The following is a 26,228-nucleotide window of genomic DNA, read 5'->3' as shown; positions in this document are numbered from 1 at the left end:
CGAAGAAAGTATTAAACTATAAAATAATGGATGTGTGTAAAGTGGAGGCAATGGAAAAAAATTATCTAGAGCTGGAAAAATTCAGTGAGACACCACAAAAGAAAATATTATACTGGGATGATAATAAATTTTGAAGGAATAGTCAATCTGGACTTTTCCCTCTTAAAGATAGGAACGGCGCCACAAATAGTGATAAGGAAACAGCTAAGAAAAAATGGGCTGAACATTTTGAGACTGTGCTAAACAGGGGCAGAGTTACAGGAAAAGATATAGAAAAGAATGAAAAAAGTCTGTGACACCTCGGATGTGAAGGAAGATTTATTTTGTGAGAAACAATTAGTGACTGCACTAAAATGAATAAAACTTAATAAGGCCCCAGGTGTTGTTAGTGTGATGAAGGTTTTATTTTCACATGGTGGTTTTGAAGTTAGAAACAAATCCATTACTCACTCTGGGTAATTATAGGTCGAGTTGGATTTTGCTTCTTTTTTTTTATCTCAGGTGAACTCGAGTTTTCTCCGTGTATTTCTCTGGTTCTCTCAAATGAGTATTTCATTCTCTTTGGGCAACTTTACGGATACCTAGAACACTGGAGAGAAAAATAAATAAGGTTGAAAGTAAAATGTCGCTTTGTCGTAATCCCCACAAATACAAACCAACGACCTAATCCCTAAACGGTAGAAGCCAGGGACATAATTCCGAAAAGGTAATTCATGTTAGTAAATATCAACAAAAAATCAACAGACGCATATTCAGGACCTGTCCATCCACCAGATGGACCAGAAAGGTCCATCGGTTGTTTAGGTCCTAGACCTAGGACCTGTCCATCCACCAGAAAGCTCTTGTTTAATAATTTTGATCCGTAAAAATCTCCACATTCTATACAGACAAATAATTTATTGCAGAATATCAAAATAAATATTCGCATATAATAATAAAACTATAAATTGAAATAAATGGTGAAATATTGTCGGAATGATTTCCTGTATCGCTGTGTTGCTCCAAGGTTGTATTGCTGTAGCTTGTTGCTGTGCCGTGTGTCGTGCTTGTTTTGTGCAATATTCGGTGGTAGGATATCGCTATGCTTCTGTGATGAGAGAAGGCCATGTCAGAAGCCCATCAGAAGTTCGTGCCTCCTTGTGTAATTCCGTACAATTATTCCATATTCCGTACAATTTTGACAAATTCGCCTCTTTTCCTGACTTTCTTCATCCACCGGATGGATTCCACGTGTTCATAACTGTTACAGCATATTTTATAAATTTCCATTATAATATATATAATATATATATATATATATATATATATATATATATATATATATATATATATATATATATATATATATATATATATAAGGGCTCCTGATGAGCCTTTATGTTGGGTGTTGCCTCTGAATTATTTGTCTATATTATTTTTTCTATTGTTTGGTAAATGACGACTTATACTTATTGACGACATGACTGCCTGTCCATGGATTATTCTTTATGGTTGATTGTGTGTGGCTATGCTGTTTGACCTATGTGATTGTATGGATGAGTAGGGTTAAGGCCTCATTCAAGTGCTTGTCTATATTAATCACTAATTTAGGAAAACAGTCTTCCTTTTCTCCTTCTGTCTCTCTCTTTTTTTTTTTTTTTTTTTTTTTTTGTGTGTTTGTGCTGTTGCATTGGTGATTTCTCTTTTCATGATATATATATACATATATATATATATATATATATATATATATATATATATATATATATATATATATATATATATATATATATGTATATATATATATATATGTACATATATATATACATATACATACATATATGTTATATGTATATATTCGTCATGTATTTTTGGATCGATCGGTTTTGCATTGTCGTAAAAAAGACCGTATATGAAACCATACCGCCTCGCTAAGGATAACAGGGGAGGGAGGGGCATAAAACTTCTAGTGTCTTAATATCATACCTTCTTATTTATTTATTATTATTATTTTGTGTTGTTATATGTAAGAATTTTCACAAGGTAGGTGGCATGGAATTCAAACAGATGCCTTTATTGGCTGGAAACACCTCTCAAAAAGTGTGAAGTAGGAAATACTTTGGTGAGTGTCCTTTGACCCTTTGAAGGGTTTTGATGACTTGCCTAGTTTGAGGTAATACCTTCAGAAAGATTATATTACAGTATGCACGTTTATGCTGAAGCATTGAGATGATATTACAAGCTCTTAAAAATGAAATAATTAAATAAAATTTTAAACTTATAAACTATTTGGATTTGTAAAATTACTTACTTTTTTCATTAGTTAATGGTTAGTAGGTTTTGTATTAATATTTTTGCATTTTTTCTAGTTCTTTCAGTTGTTTCTTTGTTATCAATTTACGCTTTATCTAAAAATTGATTTCTTCTGGCAGTTTATGATGAACAAAAAATACTGGTCAAATTCTAAGTGAGCCATTACTTTTATTTAGAGTATCAGGTACTTTCGAAGATTACCTTGTCTTTCCATGACGCACAAATGACATTTTAATAGGGACAAAATGTTTTATTTGACAGTGAAGTGACAATAAAAATCTCTGTCCGTACTCTACATCAGGAGCAGATAGAATCTATCTGCTCCTGATGGCCACCGTATACGTAACCAGAATATTCTGATATTTTGTTGTTGTTTCACTGTCATAAAAGGATTTGTCCCTACTGAAATATTATTTGTATGTTAGGGCATTAGGGATACTGACAACTAAAAATGTGAAAATTTTTCTAAAATTAAGGAGAAACTCACATAGCTATGCTTAACTTTACTACCACTGGCAAAAAAAAATACTACTTTATTTACTTTGTAGATAATTGAAAAACGTTCAACGGAGCTCAAAAATGAAGAGAAGCGGCTAAAATGTGAAATCAAAGTTGCAAAGGAAGAACTGTCAAAATTTCGAAACCTTGAAAATTTAAAGATCTCTCAAACAAACAAACTCATTGCCAGGTAAGTTTTCATGTCATTTATTTATCTGTTGGATTTTGTAGTTTTTTTCAGCAGTGAACTTAGTACCCTAAATCAGGTCACTACTATACATGGAACCAAGGACAATAGAACGATTCCGCCTCCACTGCTTTACGGATCTAAATCACTTATACACTAATATCCAGCGTATCCATCCTTCGGCGTCAAATTTAAAAGTCAATGGCCTTCTAACCCATCTGTTGCAATGTGACACACATCATCCTTGATAAAAACTGAGGTTTTATTAGCATAGAAACTAAAAAATGTTATTATTCAGAATAAAGGAATCAAACAATAAGGATGGAAACATTGAAAACGAAGAAAAAGAATTCTGACGTCCTTCTTAAGAGAGAGAACCTGTAAGAAAAAAGATCACCTTTTCGCACGATTTTTACCCTCGTGACTCAGAATAACTTCGAAAAGAATAGCAGTATGGCTAAATTAATCGAATTATTTGAAAAATCACTTAATTCATATTCAAAAGAAAAGTGACCTTTTCAAACATTGAAGGGGCACATAATTCTGCTAAGAGCTCATTTAAGAAGTTTTGCTTATTATATTATAATAAATATTATAATAAATTAATAATAATATCGGTTTTGTAGAAAGATAGACAAATAGCCCCTTGTTGAGATCAGACACGTGTAAGAATTGGTCAACATTGTCAGCTTAAGGGCTCCAGTTTCAAGCCCCATTCTCCCCTCAGTGCACTTCTTTCAATCAGTCACACATCTTATCACAATTGAGTAATATGTGCACCTTGAGTACCCGAAGTATGTCTCCAGAGTTTGAGCCACATGGGACGAATATGTCTAAGCATGCTACATCTCTTTCAAATTAGCATCATTCCGATATCATTCAGGGAACGGTCCCTAAGACCTAGACTTGCACTCACGCTTCCTATAGACATCTAAGAGAATGATGGAAACGTATGAATTGATACCTCTCGAGTTAGAGGGCCTTATACGAGGTATTTCGTCCAAGCTCACTTTTCTCTCACATCGCCTGCAAAAATGAAAAATTGTTTATTGAATAGGTAATATGTGAATTTTTTTAGCGTTGCACTTAGGACTTGAGCACACAATTTAATATTACTTGCACCATTATTGAGAAAGAATGTTATAATTCTTCTTAAAAGGTTTCTAGAGTTCTGGAAACCTTATATGCACATCTGCACAAGTCTTTATTAGCCTGCAGACTGTACATCTGCACAGTCTGCACAAGTCTGTATCCTTATCTGCACAAGTTTGTATTCTTTCATCCATAGACAATTTTATTTTGCCTTGCTTTTACGCTAAAGACAAGATAATAAGCAAACAGACACCTTTTTCGTTAACACTCGCTTTCGGCTTCCAAAGCCAGGCGAAAAAAAACTATTTATCTATCAAATATTACCAGCTGAAAAGATAAAGGTAATAAAAGGAAAAGTAGAATTTTTGACAATCTGCAATCAATACTGACATCAGTAGATTTATCAAAACAATTAGCTTATTCTTCAGATTTCAAAAATATAATATTCATTAAGTTTAGTGTTGCCTATGAAAGGCTATGAGTCAGAGAAAATTTGCAAAATTTTCCAAAAAGATGGAAAATACCCCCTAAAATTCAAAGAATCTTAAAAAAAAAATTACACCATCAGCTTCAGTGTAGTAGAGAACCCTGCTATAGAGGTTCCAAGCTCCTATGTTTAAAAGTTAGTTTTTGCCAGAAGAACGGTCGCGGACACTGCTGCAATTTTCGCTAGTAGGGGGCACCCAATTAAAAACAAAAGAAGACAAAAAAATGTAGGCGAAAAATCATCAAAATTAACCTAAAAACATATGGCACCAAAAGTTTAAGAAGGTTTAGTTTTCCTTTGAAAGGGTAGTTTGCTTGGAACCGACAAATTCTTGTTTTTTCAGTTTTTACGGACGAAAGCGTTGTCAAATTCTACGAGTTTCTCACGGGTGACGACAAAGTTTCTTATAGAATAAAAAAAAAAATCTTAGTATTCTAACTAAAAGGCCATTGTGTTTCAAGAATCGGATTTTTACGGATGAGCTCGGGCGAAAAAATTTTCTTAGTGCACTTTCATTTGGGAATATCTCTGGTCTACACTTTTATTATGAGAGCTATTATAATCTCCAAATTTCTGTCGGCTGCATCTAGGGAAAAGAGGACGTGGGTGGAGGAGGGTGGCTAGTTGCCCTCTGACCTCTGCTGACTCTTAAAAATGGCACTAGAAATTCTGATTTCCAATCCATTGAGCACCCTCCAAAGTTTATATGACCACCCCTTCAATAAGAAACTTATATGTTAATAATGGGGAACTAGTAAATATCAAAACCCTTGCCCTGGAAGCTTTGGGCAGGGGGGGGGGACTGTCATCCAAAAAGCACGATCTCTGAACCTTTAAAACATGTTGAAAAAATGGCAATCTTAAAATTTTGATTGGACATATTTGGGCAAATGACGGGTGGGGGGACTGGTTACCACCCAGTCTAGTTTGATTTTTAGAGAGCACTAGAACTTTTAATTTCCAATCGAGCCGCTTTCGAAATTTCTACGACAATCCTTTCTACACTAAGTGCCTTGGTCTGAAATAGACAAAAAATTGTTACCATACCTAATCAAATAAATAAACAAACAGTTTTTTCTACTTACAGTATGGAGCAACTTCAAAATTTAAAACGAATAGAAATTATTCTCTAATAAGGGGGGCTTCCCCTTCCTCGATGCCCCTCTCTTCTCGCTAAAATATGTAAAAACTTTTAAAAAGGTTTTAATTCTAATTGCATGGCCTCTGTGTTTCAAGAATGGTTCTTAAGTAATTGGGGCAAAAGGTTTAACATACGCGCAAAGAGCTAGGTATTGAGGAGGGGGTAGCCCTGTCATATACGAAACAATTTCTATTCGTTTTAAGCTTTAATGTTGCTCCATACTTTCAGTAGGAAAAACTTGCCCTTTCCCTTAAAGCTTAGGGGGAGGGGGTCACCCACAAAAGCATAATCACAGGACCTTTCAAATATGCTGAACAAAATAATCATTAGCATACTTTTGTTTGAAGAAAGACTTGCTTTGTTGTGCTTCTGATCCTTTTTAAGGTCACAGGGGAATCACCCTTTGCGGAAAATATTCCTCCCCCCAATGGAAACACTCTCCCGCCGAAAATTTCCCATCGATAATTTCTCCTGGTGATAAACTCTCATGGAAAATTTCTTCCGTTGAAAATCCCCCCCCCCCTGTAAGGATCTACCTGAAAATTCCAACTTCGCTTAAGTTCACATGGAAGTCATTTCAACAAAAATGGATTTGCGTTTTTTTTCAAGGTTTCTACGACACTTCCACTAAAAAAAAAAACTCAGATAAAAATCCTAAATCGGACAAACCTTATTTTCCATAAGGGTATTTTACGTGACGGGGCGCGGGTATTTTCTGGGGGAGTATATTCCGCGGCGGGCATTTTACGCAGGGCCTAATTTTTGCAGGGGGTATTTTCTGGGGGATATTTTTTGGGATGTGGTTAAATGTCTAGAACCTTGAGAGTCAGCCACTTCGTTCAAAATAGTCCAGAGAGCATATAACAAACCAGAAATAAATTCAGCAGGTCTAAATTCCTATGATAATTAAAACTCAAAAGGACAAGAAATCATAAGCAGCGCAATAGCAATGCTGAAGTAAAGAGCAAGTCACTTTGCATAGAAAGAAATGAGCTAATGCAATTGGAAATTGAAATTTCTAGTGCTCTTTTCAAGAGTCAAAAGTGTCAAACCCAAGAGTCATAACCCAGCTTATTTAATGCTCTTCAACGTCGCTTGGCTCCTGGTGTATCTGCTGACAAGGACAAGAAGTATTCTGATTAGAAAAAAGCAACCAAAGGAAGTGAAACTGCTGACCCTCATACCAACCATCCCTGTCAAGAGGAACTCTTACAGGAAGAAGAGCCTTAAGCTCCCACAAGTAGATTTACTGTTTACATGATTTTGTGAGTTTGTGGTTTCAAAGCATTAAATGAATTTTTTTTTTCATTTTCGTTATATTTGTTGTTAACTGACCACTTTGAAAGAAGTTTACAAGTCGTAAAGAAACTAGCTCCTGAAATTCATTACGGCATTATGGACATATTATATATTAGACAAAACGTGGATATAATTTGGCTGAAAACGACACTTTTGGATGCTCAACGGACATATTCATTGACTAAAAAGCTAACAACACTGTGTGTATTATTTGTCCAAATTTCCATTCTTAAAAGTTTCGGTAACTAACAGCACGGGTGGTCTTTACTTATTGCTCATTACAAGGAACTGTGTGATCGCCCTGGGAAGTAGATTTTTATTCGTAATAAATTTTATATAAAAACAAAATTAATACGCATTTCGATTTTTAATAAAAGATTTTTATTTAAATAGCATTTTATCCTATTATGATAATTTTAATAAAATATTGACAACAATGATAATTATTTAGTACTACTTATTTTGTGTTCTTTTCTTAGGTGTGACACTGTGATGAAAAGCAATAAAAAAAGATGAAAAGTATTTATCTTGAAAATTGGTAGCGTGTCGTGATCAACCCTAGTGAAAAAAAAAATATTAAAAACACATCCCTGGCGGGAACAATAAGAAATTTTACGTTTTGTAATTAGGAGCTTGAAAATCCTGCAGAGAGGCTGAAGGGTATCCAAGATTGGATAGAGCAATTGTCATAACGATCAGAAAAAATTTGGAGGATGTCCCCTTTTTTCTGAAGGTTTGCTAATTTACCTTTTCTAAGGATTTTTGTTGAGAACCCTTCAATTTAATACATTTTCAGAACTAATAAAATTCATATTATTTCATAGCTTTTATTCCTTGTATTTTTGGTTACCTTTTTGTACTGATGGCTCTTTATTGTAGTTCCTTTTCTTGAAGAAATTAAGGAAAAAATTATACAGTCCATTAAGAAAAATATTATTTCGATTCTTAATCAAGGGATTGTTTTTGTTTATACAGTTAATCTTTAAGATACAGCGGCAATCTACTAAAAAAAGAAAATGCAAGGAAAAATGTTAAATACCAGGTTTTCTTTTCTTTTCTTAGGTATGAGCTTGTGATGAAAAGTATAACTTCCGGTGAAGAAGAAAATATACCCCAATCAGAGATCAAGTCTGAAGCGTACTGCATAATCAAGGTATTATTTGTTTCTTTTGTTTCTATGGGTTTTACTTACATATCTACTTTTCACTGAGTTGTTCAAAATAGTCCTTTAAATATGTTATTTAATTCAATTTGAAATACCCTTTGAATCCTGAAGTAGTTCTTTAAGTAAGTTCATGAATTGAATTTAAATTTGCTATTATTTGAAACAGCTTTTGACTTCATTAAATAGTTTATCAAATAGATTTGAAAAGCTAAAACTTAATTAGAATAGCAAACAATTGTAAGAATAAAACAGTTCTAAATAATGGGATTGCAAAATGATATGTTTAGGATAGGTTTTGATTTCTTTGTGTGCAAGTAGAAAAAAACACTTTTTTGTTATTTTGTTTTTTATTTTTTGATCGCTGCACTTATGAAAAAAAGACATTTTGCTATCATACAGCATAACATGCCAGCCAATTTCTTCAAAGAAAAAGAAAGAAGAGCAAAAATACAGCCTAACAACAAATCAGACTCTTTCAGCAATATCATTTCAATACCCCCCCAAGCGCCACAGCGCTGCTACCTCCCTGCCATCTCATCACCCTTTTCCCTGTCACGCCCCATCTCTTAGTACCTTTCCACACTACTCACCATCTATTTCAACAAACCGCCCAATTCAATATTCAAAATGACCCTCCTCACCCCTCCCTACCAACAGAAAAAATTACTAATCTTTTAATAAATACCCTCTTGCTTTTCTATTCAAATGTAAAGGATGCCCACTCGCCCTGCTACTCGTCGGTAACGATTTCCAGAAAGATCCTCCAAGAAGCTATAATAATGGTTGCTTCAATCTAGGTAATATTACTTACTATATTTGGATAGAAAAATAAAAGGGTACTTAATAAGATATTAGTAATTTTTTTCTGTTGGTAGGGAGGGGTGAGGAGGGTCATTTCGAATGTTGATTTGGATGGTTTGTTAATATAGATGATGAGTAGCGTGGAAAGATACTAAGAGATGAGGCGTGACAGGGAAAAGGGTGATGAGATGGCAGGGTCGTAGAATCTACGTCCCATTGTAGCTGAAAGTTTAAAAATACGTTAAAAATCTGTTTTATGAGAAAAACATGTCATTCTTAGCTAATATAGGAATGATAGCTATTATTTTAATTTGATAGGTACAAATAATAAAATGTCAATTTAAAAAAAAAAAAAACATACACAAATTTAAAAAAATAATCTGGAACCTGTCAGAAATGGTGTCAAAGCGAAATGAAGAGTATATCATTGTAAACGTCATTGTCAAAAACCCTCAACAGGAAAACTACAGCTTTGCAACTTAACCAACAAAAAGAATAACTTTTTTGCATTGATAGCAGTGATGGAAGACTCTGTTTCTTTTTTACTTCATTTTGTTTTTTCTTCATCGTTAGAGGGACTTCATCGTTAGAGGAACCAACAAAAACAAATAACTTTTTTACATCGATAGCAATGATGGAAGACTCTGTTTCTTTTCTTCTTCGTCTGTTTCTTTTCTTCTGTTTTCTTTTTATCTTTTCCTTTTCTTCTTCATCTGTTTCTTTTCTACTTCATTTTCTTTTTTTCTTCATCTTTAGAGGAACCAAAAACAAACAAATAACTTTTTTGCATCGATAGCAATGACGGAAGACCCTGTTTCTTTTCTTCTTAATCTGTTTCTTTTCTTCTGTTTTCTTCATCGTTAGAGTGAAACCGAAACGTCATAGAGAGCTTTTCAAGGGCTAATTTAAAAGCTAATTTTTATGTATGATCACATTTTGTGAATTTCACTTGACAACACCATTATAAAGTGCCATATTTCACCTGAAAAATGCACTTTGGGGGCTATTCCTGGAATGAAAAGTATGGGAACGGTGAAAGGGACTTTTTATTTGAATTTTATTACCTATGAGATAAATCAATCAATCTTTCAAGTTCAGGCTGTTTTATTCAATAAATATAAAAAAAAATCCAGAAAAATTCCAAAGGGCCCAGAGACCCGTCAATTGCCCGGGAAAAAATGCCCGTTTCCAATTGCAATAAAATGTGGTCAAAAGTTGTCTTGTACTAGGTTCCACAACAGCGATGGTATTGCCGAAATAAGTTTACAACACCATTATAAAGTGCCATATTTGACCTAAAAAATGCGCATTGGGGGCTACTCCTGGAATGAAAAGGCTGGGAAGAATGAAAGCGATTTTTTATTTGAATTTTACTACCTATGAGGTAAATCAATCAATCTGTCAAGTTTAAGTTCTTTTATTCAATAAATGTAAAAAACCAAAAAAAACAAGTAATCCAAAAAAAATCCAAAGGGCCCGGAGACCCGTCAAATGCCCGGGAAAGAATGTTCGTTTCGAATTGCAATAAAGTGTAATCAAAAGTTGTCTTGTACTAGGTTCCACAACAGCGATGGTATTGCCGAAACAAGTTTACAACACCATTATAAAGTGCCATCTTTGACTAAAAAATGCACATTGGGGGCTATTCCTGGAATGAAAAGGCTGGGAAGAATGAAAGGGATTTTTATGGCACTTGATATTAACCAAGTAACATATAGCAATCGCAAATTCTGTCGGTATGTCGGTCTGTCTGTCTGTCGGTCTGTCGGTCCCGGTTTCGCTACTTTAGGCACTTCTAGGTAAGCTAGGACGATGAAATTTGGCAGGCATATCAGGGACCGGACTAGATTAAATTAGAAACGGTCTTTTTTCCGATTTGACCCTCTGGGGGGAGTAGGGGGCCCGTTAATTCGGAAAAATAGAAAAAAATGAAGTATTTTTAACTTACGAACGGTTGATCAGATCTTAGTGAAATTTTATGTTTGGAAGGATATCGTGTCTTAAAGCTGTTATTTTAAATCCCAACCGGATCTGGTGACATTGGAGTTGGAGTTGGGGGAGTTGGGAGGGAGAACCCTAAAATCTTGGAAAACACTTAGAGTGGAGGGATCGGGATGAAACTTGGTGGGAAAATAAGCAAAAGTCCTAGATACATGATTGACATAACTGGAACGGATCCGCTCTCTTTGGGGTAGTTGGGGGGGGGTTAATTCTTAAGAATTAGAAAAAATGAGCTATTTTTAACTTATGAAAGGGTGATCGGATCTCAATGAAATTTGATATTTAGAAGGATATCGTGTCTCAAGGCTCTTATTTTAAATCCGAACCGGATCTGGTGACATTGGGGGAGTTTGGGGGGACCTAAAATCATGGAAAACGCTTAGATTGGAGGGATCGGGATGAAACTTGGTGGGAAAATAAGCAGAAGTATTAGATACGTGGTTTACATAATTGGAACGGATCCTATCTATTTGGGGGGGGGGGGTAATTCTGAAAAATTAGAAAAATTGACGTATTTTTAACATACGAAGGAGTGATTGGATCTTCATGAAACTTCATATTTAGAAGGACCTCGTAACTCAGATCTCTTATTTGAAATCTCAACTAGATCCAGCGTCATTGGGAGGGTGGCAGTTGGGGGGGGCGGAAATCTTAGAAAATGCTTATAGCGGAGAGATCAGGATGAAACTGGACGGGAAGAATAAAAACCTGTCTAAGATACGTGACTGACATAACCGGACGGATCTGCTCTCTTTGGTGGAGTTGGGGGGTGGGGGGGGGTAATTTGGAAAAATGAGGTATTTGTAACTTACGAAAGGGTGACCAGATCTTAATTAAATTTGATATTTAGAATGATCTTGTGCTTCAAAGCTCTAATGTTAAATTCCGACCAGATCCTTTGACATTGAGGGGAGTTGGAGGGGAAACCGGAATTCTTGGAAAACGTGAAAATTGGGATATTTTTATCTTACGAATAGGTGATCGGATCTTAATGAAATTTGATATTTAGAAGGAATTCATGTCTCAGAGCTCTTATTTCAAATCCCGACCAGATCTTTTGCATTATGAGGAGTTGGAGGGGGAAATCTTGGAAAACACTCGGAGTGGAGGAATCGGGATGAAGCTTGGTGGATAGAATAAGCAAATGTCCTTGATACGTGATTGACGTAACCGTACTGGATTCGCTCTCTTTGGGGAGTTGGGGGGAGGGGTTCAGTAATTTGGCGAGTTTGTTGCTTCTGGACGTGCTAGGACGATGAAAATTGGTAGGCGTGTCAGGGAGCTTCACAAATTGACTTGATAAAGTCGTTTTCCCAGAAACGACCATCTGGGGGGCTAAAGGGAGAGGAAAAATTAGAAAAATGAGGTATCTATAACTTACGGGTGGGCGATCGGATCTTAATGAAATTTGATATTTAGAATGATATCGTGACCCAGAGCTCTTATTTTAAATCCTGACCGGCATTAAGCCTCTGATTTTCCTTTTAAATCAATTTATTGATTCTTAGAATTTCGTTAGAGCTAATACCATTTGAGCTCTTGGCTCTTAGCTCTTCTTGCCTCGTCACAAGTGCCATATGAGTGCCATTTGAATTTTATTACCTATGAGGTAAATCAATCAATCTTTCAAGTTGAAGTTCTTTTATTCAATAAATATTAAAAACCAAAAACCCAAACAATCCAAAAAAAATCGAAAGGGCCCGAAGACCCGTCAAATGCCCAGGAAAAAATGTTCGTTTCGAATTGCAATAAAGTGTAATCAAAAGTTGTCTTGTACTGGGTTCCACAACAACGATGATATTGCCGAAACAAGTTTACAACACCATTATAAAGTGCCATCTTTGACCTAAGAAATGCACATTGGGGGCTATTCCTGGAATGAAAAGGCTGGGAAGAATTAAAGAGGATTTTTTTATTTGAATTTTGTTACGTATAAGGTAAATCAATCAATCTTTTAATTTCAAGTTCTTTCATTCAATAAATGTAAAAAACCAAAAAAAAAAACAAGCAATCCAAAAAAAATCCAAAGGGCCCGGAGACCCGTCAAATGCCCGGGAAAGAATGTTCGTTTCGAATTGCAATAAAGTGTAATCAAAAGTTGTCTTGTACTAGGTTCCACAACAGCGATGGTATTACCGAAACAAGTTTACAACACCTTTATAAAGTGCCATATTTGACCTAAAAATGCACATTGGGGGCTACTCCTGGAATGGAAAGGCTGGGAAGAATGAAAGGGAATTTTTTATTTGAATTTTATTGCCTATGAGGTAAATCAATCAATCTTTCAAGTTCAAATTCTTTTATTCAATAAATATAAAAAACAAAAACAGCAGACAATTCAAAAAATCCCAAAGGTCCCAGAGACCCGACAAATGCCCGGAAAAAAATGCCCTTTTCGAATTGCAATAAAGTGTGATCAAAAGTTGTCTTATACTAGGTTCCACAACAGCGATGGTATTGCCGAAACAAGTTTATGAAACCCCATACCGCACTGGAACACATCGCTTTACTTATATTCCTAGGGACTAAGGAAGACAAAAAATACAAATATAGTGCATAGTAGTTACTTGGCAGTACTTACCATCCGTGTCATACCATGTGTTAAGTTGACCTCTGAATACGTAATCTTGGAGAAGCATAAAAGCTGGCTTTGGTTGAATTCCTTAGGTATACCACCGGAGACATAAGGGATATATTAGCCATTCGGTTATATTTGTAAATATATCATATACTAAGAGGCAAGACCACTATTTTGGTTATAAAACAGTATATAAAACGGTAAATAATGGACAATAACAGCATTTTTCTAGGCCAAAAATTAAATTCTGGCTTCCTTACTGCAGCTGAAATCCAACTTGAGAGGCAGTCAACTTTGACAAGATAAAAGTATTTTTGTGGCCAACATATGTTAAAGAATATACATACTTTTGCTATTTTTCATATTTCAGTGGAGGGGGGGGGTATCTGAATATACAAGTTTTAAATTGAGCGATTCAGACTCATCAGCACTATTTTCCGCTTTTATTAAGGTGCAATCTATTTAATAATTGTTCTCAAACCATCATAAAGATACCGAAAATATCGACATTTGAAAAACCAGTATGAGGATGTTGGCTTGTGAGATGTTACAAACAGGCTAAATTGGCTACTTAGGTCTACTTTTGCAGTATTAGCCGTCTCTAATAAGTTTTCTTATTCATTTAAATTCTCAAAGGTGTTCTCTATAGGGTGTTGGCTTGTGAGATGTTTCAAACAGGCTAAATTGGCTACTTAGGTCTACTTTTGCAGTATTAGCAGTTTCTAATAGGTTTTCTTATTCATTTAAATTCTCAAAGGTGTTCTGTATAGGGTGTTGGCTTGTGAGATGTTTCAAACAGGCTAAATTGGCTACTTAGGTCCACTTTTGCAGTATTAGCAGTTTGTAATAAGTTTTCTTCTTCATTTAAATTCTCAAAGGTGTTCTCTATAGGGTGTTGGCTTGTGAGATGTTTCAAACAGGCTAAATTGGCTACTTGGTCTACTTTTGCAGTATTAGCAGAGTTTTCAATAAGTTTTCTTCTTCATTTGAATTCTCAAAGATGTTTTCTATAGGGTTTTGGCTTGTGAGATGTTTCAAACAGGCTAAATTGGCTACTTAGGTCTACTTTTGCAGTATTAGCAGAGTTTCTAATAAGTTTTCTTCTTCATTTAAATTCTCAAAGGTGTTCTCTATAGGGTGTTGGCTTGTGATGTTTCAAACAGGCTAAATTGGCTACTTAGGTCTACTTTTGCAGTATTAGCAGAGTTTCTAATTAGTCTTATTCATTTAAATTCTCAAAGGTGTTTTCTATAGGGTTCTGGCTTGTGAGATGTTTCAAACTGGCTAAATTGGCTACTTAGGTCTACTTTTGCAGTATCAGCAGAGTTTCTAATAAGTTTTTTATTCATTTAAATTCTCAAAGGCGTTTTCTATAGGGTGTTGGCTTGTGAGATGTTTCAAACAGGCTAAATTGGCTACTTAGGTCTACTTTTGCAGTACTAGCAGGGTTTCTAATAAGTTGTCTTCTTAATTTAAAGCCTTAAAGGTGTTTTCTATAAGGTGTGGCTTGTGAGGTGTTGCAATCAGGCCAAATGGGTTATTTATTAGTTAATTATTAGTTAACATGCTAGGTTGTGGAAGAGGACAATAGAGCTTTTTTGTGTTTTCTATATTTTATGGTATAAATTAAAAGGAAAGTTGTACTTTATTACAATATTAATTAGCTGCAATAGTTAATTAATTATTAGTTTGCCTGCTAGGTTTTAGCAGAGGACAACAGAGCTTGTATGTGTTATTTTTGTCCTTTACTTTATAGTCTAAATTAAAGTAAAGTTGCAATTTACTGCAACTATTTATTAGTTGCATTAGTTAGTTAATTATTAGATAATCATGCTAGGTTTTGGTAGAGGACAACAGATAGGGGAATGCCCTACAGATAGGTAGAGTAGTTCCATAGGAGGCTTAGACCAAGTAGGACCTTGTCCCAGTGGGGTCCATAATAGAAACTGGGAAACCCTCCCCTGGGGGTCATAATTACAGGTGGAGGAGGAAGAAGGCCCCTCAAATGTACACTCAACATGGCCCACTGCCGTGTTCACACGTCAGATGAGTTACAGACCTTCTCCCAGTAATGGGTTAAATTGCATGGTGAAGCAGAACACCATCGTGGGAGGATCCTCTATAGGAGGACAACTGCGGCAGGGCGTAAGATCCAGATTTATGGACAACGGCCTCTGTAAAGGGCTGCCTCGACCCTTTCGGGGTACCTGCAAGACTGGGAAACTTGCAGTCAATTTTTCCCACTTGAGGAGTGGCGCCCCTCGAGGAAACTATAGCCTAGTAAACAACACAGCACTCGTACGGGATTCTGATTATTGGATATTTTTCTGGGCTTGGTTTGTTTTGATGGGCGTTTTCGGGCTGAAAAACCTCTTCCTAGCTGATTTATCTACTATGGGCTGCCTCCCCGTAGTAGCATAATATTTGTAGGCATGAATATATAATGAGTCGGAGGTAATAGGCTTGGGACTGTCTGTGCAGGATTTCGACTCTTGTTGATAGAAGAGCATCGCCAAGTGCTGAAAACCATGTTGTGACCAAGATGGGCCCAGGATTGCACAAAGCCTCCAACTTACTGGAGGTCCCAGGGACTTCTTGCTGTCCGGTTCTAAGCCGGCTTAAGCGCTTCGGTGTAGACTTGAGAAGATATGTTGGTCCCCATCCTGCACTGGTATCCGGGATCACTGCTTTTCTTGAGGCCAAAATAATTTCAAAGATTTAAAGAACATGAAAATTGGAACTTGGAATGTTACGACGTTAAAAAATGAATATCGCATCGACATTTTGACTGACGAATTCAGACGGTTTGAACTGGATTTATTAGGAGTTTCAGAAACTCATATCCCAGGGATAGGAAGCATGAAATTAGGTGACATAGAATTTGTTTACTCAGGCAGGAAGGATGGGGTACATAGACAGGGAGTAGGGCTCATGATGAATAAGGAAGCTGCTAAGTCTTGTTTAGGCTGGGAAGGTATTAATAATAGAATAATAATTGCTCATTTTATGACTAAAAAGTTTAGAGTATCAGTTATAGTAGTATATGCCCCCATTGAACCAACTGATGGAGATACTAGTGACTCAGATGAATTTTACTTACAGTTACAGGAGCAAATAGACAGGGTACCAGGTAGAAATATGGTGTTTTGCTAGGAGATTTTAATGCCCAGGCTGGTAGAAATAGGGATAGATGGTATCCTAGCCTAGGTAAATTTAGTGTAGGAAAAGAAAACAGTAATGGCTATAGGCTTTTGCAATTTTGTAGGTATAACAACCTAGTTATAACCAATACGGTGTTTGGTCACAAAATGACCCATAAGTTGACATGGTATTCACGTGATGGTAAGACAGCAAACCTTATTGATTATGTTATTGTAAACAGAAGACTAACAGGATCAATACAAGATACTCAAGTGTATAGGAGTGCCGTTATTGATGTTAAAAGTAAAGATCACCATCTAGTAGTGTCTAAGGTTAATTTAAAGCTGAAATTTCGGAAGGGTAACTCCCTCCTGGAAAGTTATGATGTTGGTAGACTTCAGGATGAAAATTTGAGAAAAAAATTCCAGGAACAGTTGAGTACTAAACTTGAGAGTTTAAAATTTGACAATGTGGAAGATGGATGGAATAATTTCAGAAAAGCAATTTGTGAAGTTGCTGATGGTGTCCTAAGGAAGAGTGCTAAGACTGCAACTAGGAATATTAGTGAAAAAGCTTTAGGTTTAATAGAGAGTAGATGGGGTTTGTATAAGAATTATCTGAGTGATAGGTCGTATGAAAACAAAAAGAATGTAAAGAAAGTGGAGAAAGCATTAAAATATGAACTAAGGAGATGTGAAGTGGAGGCGATGGATAAAATTGCTGAGGATCTGGAAGATGCGGCTAGACGGCATAATAGTAAAATATTATACTGGCATGTTAATAAATTGAAAGGGAGTAGCCAATCCGGACTACTCCCAGTTAAAGATAGAAATGGGGCCACAATTAGTAATAAGGAGAAAGTTAAAGAAAGATGGGTGGAACATCTTGAGAATGTGCTAAACCGAGATACAGTTGCAGGAAAAGATATAGATGAAAATGAAAAAGTTTGTGATACCTTGGATGTGAAGGAAGATTTGTTTAGTGAGGAAGAATTAGCGACAGTACTAAAAGGATTAAAAAATAATAAGGCCCCAGTTGCTGATAGTATGATTAATGAGTTTCTTAAATATGGTGGCTCTGAGGTTAGGAATAAGCTACTGAAGATTATGAACATGGTTTTTGAAAAAGGGGAAGTACCCAATGATTTTAGGAAAACCTTAATTAAACCACTGTATAAGAAAGGTGACAAGAGTGAGTGTCGTAATTATCGAGGCATTAGTCTGGTCTCTGTAGGTAGCAAATTACTGAGTAATATGATACTTTTTAGACTGAGACATGCTGTAGACAAAGTTTTAAGGGAAGAACAATGCGGTTTTAGAAAAGGTAGAGGATGTGTCGACCATGTTTTCACTCTTAGGTTAATAATTGAGAAGTCCCTTCGTTGTCAAACACCTTTGGTCCTTAGTTTTATCGATTATGAGCAAGCTTTCGATTCTGTTGATAGAACAGCGTTAACAAAGGTCTTGTCGTTATATGGTATACCTGAAAAATACATTAAAGTGATTTGCGCTATGTACGAGAATAATACTGGTGCCGTTAAGGTAGGAAATGAGGTTAGCAACTGGTTTTGTATTAAATCAGGAGTTAAGCAGGGTTGTGTTCTATCCCCCTATATATGGATCATTTTGATGGACTTCGTCTTAAGGAGCACAGGAAACGCAATTGGAGACCATGGAATCAAATGGGGAGGAAGAACGCTCCTGGACTTAGATTATGCTGATGATTTAAGCATATTAGATGAAAGTGTGAGCAAAATGAACCAATTTTTAGAGGTTTTACGAATTCAGGGTGCTAAAATGGCATGAAAATTAATGTTAAGAAGACTAAGTCACTAAGGCTAGGAATAAGTGAAGATGAACAGGTGACATTAGGTAACGAAAAGATTGATCAGGTTGGGAGCTTCAGTTACCTTGGTAGTATTATTAGTAAAGATGGTGGGAGCAGTGAAGATGTTAAAAGTAGAATAGCTAAGGCCCAGGGTGTTTTTTCACAGTTAAAAAAAGTTTGGAAGAATAGAAAGATAAGTCTACAAACCAAGATTAGAATATTGGAAGCTACAGTGATGACAGTGGTCAAATATGGCTCTGAAGCATGGGCACTCCGAAAAACAGATGAAAATTTACTAGATGTTTTCCAGAGAAATTGCCTACGGATTGTTCTGGGTACCCGGCTGACTGACCGTATTTCAAACAGTAGGTTGTATGAAAAGTGTGGTTCAATCCCGCTTTCTGGGGGCTATAATGAAAGAAAGGTTGAGATGGCTAGGCCACGTTCTACGGATGAAGGATGACAGATTACCGAAGATTGTCCTTTTTGGCCAACCGTCTGGGGCTACACGGAAAGCAGGTCGTCCTTGTCTGGGTTGGGAAGATGTCATAAATAAAGATTTAAAGGAAATGGAAACTTCCTGGGAGGGTGTAAAGAGGGAGGTTTTAAATAGATTAGGTTGGAGGAGAAGCGTGCGTAGCTGTGTTGGCCTCAGGCGGCTTGGTGCTGCAGTGAGTTATTAGTAGTAGTAGTAGTAGTAGTAGTATTTATTCACTCCCTACGCAATTCACGGTCTTTGGTTGCCTCTGATCTGTGTTCTTGTTACCTTGAAAGACCAAAATGTTGTTAATGTTGACATTCACCGTTGAAAGTCCGAAATAAGGATATTTAACAAATATTTTGGACATACACCAAGCGACTAAGTGTTTGTTGACCAGGCATCTTTGTCAGTGACAAGTGGTCACAGGTTAGGTTATAAATCTCAAAAATGGGTTACAAATTAGGTTAGAATCTCAGGATTATAAATCTCAGAAATGTTCAGCATTCACAATTAGTGCATGGTGAATGTCAACAAGCACATAGTTGCTTGGTGTATGTCCGAAATATGTGTTAAATATCCTTATTTCGGGCTTTTACAGGTGAAAATCAACATTCATCAGATTTCGGTCTTTCACCGTAATATTATCACAAACTACTTGATAAATACAGTCCACAAAACGAAACGCTTGTTCACAGACAATTTCATCGGTAAGCTTCATTAGAATGTGCTGAATTATTTGACAGCTCCATCATTTAAATCAGGCATTTAAGGGTGTGAATAGGGATAGGAAAGGGGTTCAGATGCCAAACCAAGATTTTCTCATCAAAATTTTGAATGGATACCATTTTCAATGAGCATGCTGCTCATCTAGAAGAAAGGAATATCTATTTTGGGTATTTTCATTAGAAAGAATAACCCTACCGCCTCTTTCCAGGTTTTGAAATTTATTTCTTTTTTCTTCATTAAAATACTAAAAATCTTCCTTTCTCCACCCCCTCTCCCTGTATTTTTGTGAATTGTTACCCCCCTGAGGATGTTATGCTAGCATTCGCCTATCCTAGTTTGACCAAATCTATTTTCAAGCTGGCACAAGAGAAAGAAGAGGTTAGGCAATGTTTATTAAACCTTGAAAACGAAGTGGACGAACTGAAGAATAATCTAAGAGCATTGAAAAATACTGCAGACTTAGTTCAAGCTTCTAATAGCAGCTATAGAGCAATAGCAGTTAGAGGAACACTTTCAGGTGAGAATAATCTTTTGGTCAAAACTATGAATTCTGTCTTTTTTTTTTTTTTTTTTTTTTTTTTTTTTTTTTTTTTTTTTTTTTTTTTTTTTTGTGGCTATAAGGACTGTTCACAATATAGCTTATATTTTGCACTTGAAAGGAAAACAAGTACAGGGGTGTTTTTTTTATAATATATTAGATCATTTGTGGCAAATTATCATATCATCGGTTGGATTTAGCCAGAGGAACGGAAATGAAAAGGGTTATTGCACCTCCTTAGGAGAAAAAAATTAATAGTAACAAAACTTGATGAAAGACATATATTAATTTATAAAACCAACTTCCTCTAAAATCAACGTTATTCTAAATATGTAACATTTATTAGTTTTAAAATTGCTCTCCGAAAGTTAAAAGCCTGAGTAAATGTGCCTGATTTTCAAGAAAATGGGATAAACACTACTGAAAGGATATGTGATAGACTTAAATCTTCATTGAAAGACAAACATTCATTAATAAAATCAGTTTCTCCTGGGATTCTAAATATGTAACATTTATTAGTTTTGAAGTTGCTCTCCGAAAGTTAAAAGCTTGAGTAAATTTACCTGGTTTTCATGAAAATGGGAGAAACATTACTGAAAGGACAGGTGATAGACATATATATTCATTGAAAGACATATATTCATTAATAAAATCAACTTCTTTTGGTGATTCTAAACATGTAACATTTATTAGTTTTGAAGTTGCTCTCCGAAAGTTAAACGCTTGAGTAAATTTGCCTGGTTTTCATGAAAATGGGAGAAACATTACTGAAAGGACAGGTGATAGACATATATATTCATTGAAAGACATATATTCATTAATAAAATCAACTTCTTTTGGTGATTCTAAACATGTAACATTTATTAGTTTTAAAGTTGACACAAATTATAGCTATTGTTCCCGGATTTGCGTTGGTTGTGTAGTCCTCAGAGGTATATTTATAAGATCTTTCGATTATTTTGTTAAGAAAGGTATTCTGGAAGTTTTGGAGGTAAAAAAATGGCACATGGGATGGTCACTATTGAATCACTCTGAAAACTTATAAAGAGCACTTTACTTTCAATACATCATTTCTAGAGCCGCATCCAACGTTGCTATAACCGCACCATCTATACAAAGAGATTGAGATATGAAAATAAAAAAGATAAAAAAAACCTACAAAACAAGGAATACAAAGGAGAATCAACACTACGTTGACTTAAAGTCTACGTTAGAACATAAGTAAAATTACTGTTTCCAATCCTACCCCTATATGTAGCTACACATGCACCCTTTTCGCCAAACAATATCTTCCTTTTTTGTTTAAGTTACAACTACACGTTTAATTTTTTTTCCCAAAGAGGGTAGGATGTATTAGCCCCCTAAACCCTCCCCTTTCTCTAGGTGCACCTTAACGAACGGTAAAAAAACTTGTAGATTCTAATAGAGTGCGCATTTATAATTTAAAAAAAAAAACATGTTCTCACGAATAAAAAATATGTCGCTGAGTTTCCTCCTTTAGTACACTTACCTTCCTTTTCCTTCATTACCTAAAACTTTCAACATCATTTCTGAAGTCGGTCCTGAGATTTCGCATATATACTATTTCATTGATTCGGGTACACATAACCTAGTTAGCTTTACCTCTGCCACCAATGCTGTCAGTTCACAAAGATATATATTGGACAGACAATTTTTTTTAGCAGGGGGGGGGGGTAAATGTGTTGTATTTTTCAATTGAAAATTCAAAAAAGACGTTTTTCATTGAAAATACCAAAAGTGTTTTCTTCAAAATTCAGGGGAAGGGGAGAAAACCTTAGGGAGAGTAAAAATTGAAGTATATATGGTTTTCTAACATGATCTATGTCATAGTGTAATTGTAATCAACAGCACTTGTCCTTTCTGTAGTGTTTCTTTCGTTTTTATGAAAATCAGGCAAATCTACTCAGGCTTTTAACTTTCGAAGAGCAACTTTAAAACTAATAAATGCTAAACATTTAGAATCACCAGGAGAATTTGATTTTATTAATGAATATATGTCTGTCAATAAATATATATGTCTATCACTTGTCCAGTTGTTCTTTCATGGGTGTTTCTCCCTTTTTCATGAAAATCAGACAAATTTGCTCAGGCTTCTAACTTTCGAAGAGCAACTTTAAAACTAATAAATGCTACACATTTAGAATCACCAGGAGAATTTGATTTTATTAATGAATATATGTCTTTCAATAAATATATATGTCTATCACTTGTCCAGTTGTTCTTTCATGGGTGTTTCTCCCATTTTCATGAAAATCATAGGCGTTTCTCCCATTTTCATGAAAATCAGACAAATTTGCTCAGGCTTCTAACTTTCGGAGAGCAACTTTAAAACTAATAAATGTTACATATTTAGAATCACCAGGAGAATTTGATTTTATTAATGAACATATGTCTTTCAATGAATATATACGTCTATCACTTGTCCAGTTATTCTTTCATGGGTGTTTCTCCCATTTTCGTGAAAATCAGACAAATTTGCTCAGGCTTCTAACTTTCGGAGAGTAACTTTAAAACTAATAAATGTTACATATTTAGAATCACCAGGAGAATTTGATTTTATTAATGAATATATGTCTTTCAATGAATATATATGTCTATCACTTGTCCAGTTATTCTTTCATGGGTGTTTCTCCCATTTTCATGAAAATCAGACAAATTTGCTCAGGCTTCTAACTTTCGGAGAGCAACTTTAAAACTAATAAATGCTACATATTTAGAATCACCAGGAGAATTTGATTTTATTAATGAATATATGTCTTTCAATGAATATATATGTCTATCACTTGTCCAGTTATTCTTTCATGGGTGTTTCTCCCTTTTTCATGAAAATCAGACAAATTTGCTCAGGAGTCTAACTTTTGGAGAGCAACTTTAAAACTAATAAATCCTACATATTTAGAATCACCAGGAGAATTCGATTTTATTAATGAATATATGTCTTTCAATGAATATATATGTCTATCACTTGTCCAGTTATTCTTTCATGGGTGTTTCTCCCTTTTTCATGAAAATCAGACAAATTTGCTCAGGAGTCTAACTTTTGGAGAGCAACTTTAAAACTAATAAATGCTACATATTTAGAATCACCAGGAGAATTCGATTTTATTAATGAATATATGTCTTTCAATGAATATATATGTCTATCACTTGTCCAGTTATTCTTTCATGGGTGTTTCTCCCTTTTTCATGAAAATCAGACAAATTTGCTCAGGAGTCTAACTTTTGGAGAGCAACTTTAAAACTAATAAATGCTACATATTTAGAATCACCAGGAGAATTCGATTTTATTAATGAATATATGTCTTTCAATGAATATATATGTCTATCACTTGTCCAGTTATTCTTTCATGGGTGTTTCTCCCTTTTTCATGAAAATCAGACAAATTTGCTCAGGAGTCTAACTTTTGGAGAGCAACTTTAAAACTAATAAATGCTACATGTTTAGAATCACGAGGAGAATTCGATTTTATTAATGAATATATGTCTTTCAATGAATATATATGTCTATCACTTGTCCAGTTATTCTTTCATGGGTGTTTTTCCCTTTTTCATGAAAATCAGACAAATTTGCTCAGGAGTCTAACTTTTGGAGAGCAACTTTAAAACTAATAAATGCTACATATTTAGAATCACCAGGAGAATTCGATTTTATTAATGAATATATGTCTTTCAATGAATATATATGTCTATCACTTGTCCAGTTATTCTTTCATGGGTGTTTCTCCCTTTTTCATGAAAATCAGAAAAATTTGCTCAGGAGTCTAACTTTTGGAGAGCAACTTTAAAACTAATAAATGCTACATATTTAGAATCACGAGGAGAATTCGATTTTATTAATGAATATATGTCTTTCAATGAATATATATGTCTATTACTTATCCAGTTATTCTTTCATGGGTGTTTCTCCCTTTTTCATGAAAATCAGACAAATTTGCTCAGGAGTCTAACTTTTGGAGAGCAACTTTAAAACTAATAAATGCTACATATTTAGAATCACCAGGAGAATTCGATTTTATTAATGAATATATGTCTTTCAATGAATATATATGTCTATCACTTGTCCAGTTATTCTTTCATGGGTGTTTCTCCCTTTTTCATGAAAATCAGACAAATTTGCTCAGGAGTCTAACTTTTGGAGAGCAACTTTAAAACTAATAAATGCTACATATTTAGAATCACCAGGAGAATTCGATTTTATTAATGAATATATGTCTTTCAATGAATATATATGTCTGTCACTTGTCCAGTTATTCTTTCATCGGTGTTTCTCCCTTTTTCATGAAAATCAGACAAATTTGCTCAGGAGTCTAACTTTTGGAGAGCAACTTTAAAACTAATAAATGCTACATATTTAGAATCACCAGGAGAATTCAATTTTATTAATGAATATATGTCTTTCAATGAATATATATGTCTATCACTTGTCCAGTTATTCTTTCATGGGTATTTCTCCCTTTTTCATGAAAATCAGACAAATTTGCTCAGGAGTCTAACTTTTGGAGAGCAACTTTAAAACTAATAAATGCTACATATTTAGAATCACCAGGAGAATTCGATTTTATTAATGAATATATGTCTTTCAATGAATATATATGTCTATCACTTGTCCAATTATTCTTTCATGGGTGTTTCTCCCTTTTTCATGAAAATCAGACAAATTTGCTCAGGAGTCTAACTTTTGGAGAGCAACTTTAAAACTAATAAATGCTACACATTTAGAATCACCAGGAGAATTTGATTTTATTAATGAATATATGTCTTTCAATAAATATATATGTCTATCACTTGTCCAGTTGTTCTTTCATGGGTGTTTCTCCCATTTTCATGAAAATCATAGGCGTTTCTCCCATTTTCATGAAAATCAGACAAATTTGCTCAGGCTTCTAACTTTCGGAGAGCAACTTTAAAACTAATAAATGTTACATATTTAGAATCACCAGGAGAATTTGATTTTATTAATGAACATATGTCTTTCAATGAATATATACGTCTATCACTTATCCAGTTATTCTTTCATGGGTGTTTCTCCCATTTTCGTGAAAATCAGACAAATTTGCTCAGGCTTCTAACTTTCGGAGAGTAACTTTAAAACTAATAAATGTTACATATTTAGAATCACCAGGAGAATTTGATTTTATTAATGAATATATGTCTTTCAATGAATATATATGTCTATCACTTGTCCAGTTATTCTTTCATGGGTGTTTCTCCCATTTTCATGAAAATCAGGCAAATTTGCTCAGGCTTCTAACTTTCGGAGAGCAACTTTAAAACTAATAAATGCTACATATTTAGAATCACCAGGAGAATTTGATTTTATTAATGAATATATGTCTTTCAATGAATATATATGTCTATCACTTTTCCAGTTATTCTTTCATGGGTGTTTCTCCCTTTTTCATGAAAATCAGACAAATTTGCTCAGGAGTCTAACTTTTGGAGAGCAACTTTAAAACTAATAAATGCTACATATTTAGAATCACCAGGAGAATTCGATTTTATTAATGAATATATGTCTTTCAATGAATATATATGTCTATCACTTGTCCAGTTATTCTTTCATGGGTGTTTCTCCCTTTTTCATGAAAATCAGACAAATTTGCTCAGGAGTCTAACTTTTGGAGAGCAACTTTAAAACTAATAAATGCTACATATTTAGAATCACCAGGAGAATTCGATTTTATTAATGAATATATGTCTTTCAATGAATATATATGTCTATCACTTGTCCAGTTATTCTTTCATGGGTGTTTCTCCCTTTTTCATGAAAATCAGACAAATTTGCTCAGGAGTCTAACTTTTGGAGAGCAACTTTAAAACTAATAAATGCTACATATTTAGAATCACCAGGAGAATTCGATTTTATTAATGAATATATGTCTTTCAATGAATATATGTGTCTATCACTTGTCCAGTTATTCTTTCATGGGTGTTTCTCCCTTTTTCATGAAAA

General features: G+C 34.8%; 1 protein-coding gene across 4 annotated transcripts in view; it reads left to right on the top strand.

Moving 5' to 3' along the window:
* The window catches only part of LOC136036718 (coiled-coil domain-containing protein 39-like), a gene marked incomplete in the record, with an annotated part of 149,037 nt that overhangs the window by 98,738 nt on the left and 24,071 nt on the right, over positions 1-26,228 (top strand). For all 4 annotated transcript variants that reach the window (XM_065719061.1, XM_065719063.1, XM_065719064.1 and 1 more), the window contains 3 exon segments: positions 2,841-2,980; positions 8,059-8,149; positions 20,074-20,233. In XM_065719061.1, the coding sequence (XP_065575133.1) occupies positions 2,841-2,980; positions 8,059-8,149; positions 20,074-20,233 (391 nt within the window).

Source organism: Artemia franciscana, chromosome 15 (genome assembly GCF_032884065.1).
Source record: "Artemia franciscana chromosome 15, ASM3288406v1, whole genome shotgun sequence".
Lineage (NCBI taxonomy): Eukaryota > Metazoa > Arthropoda > Branchiopoda > Anostraca > Artemiidae > Artemia > Artemia franciscana.
This window is presented reverse-complemented; position numbering and strand designations above follow the sequence as displayed.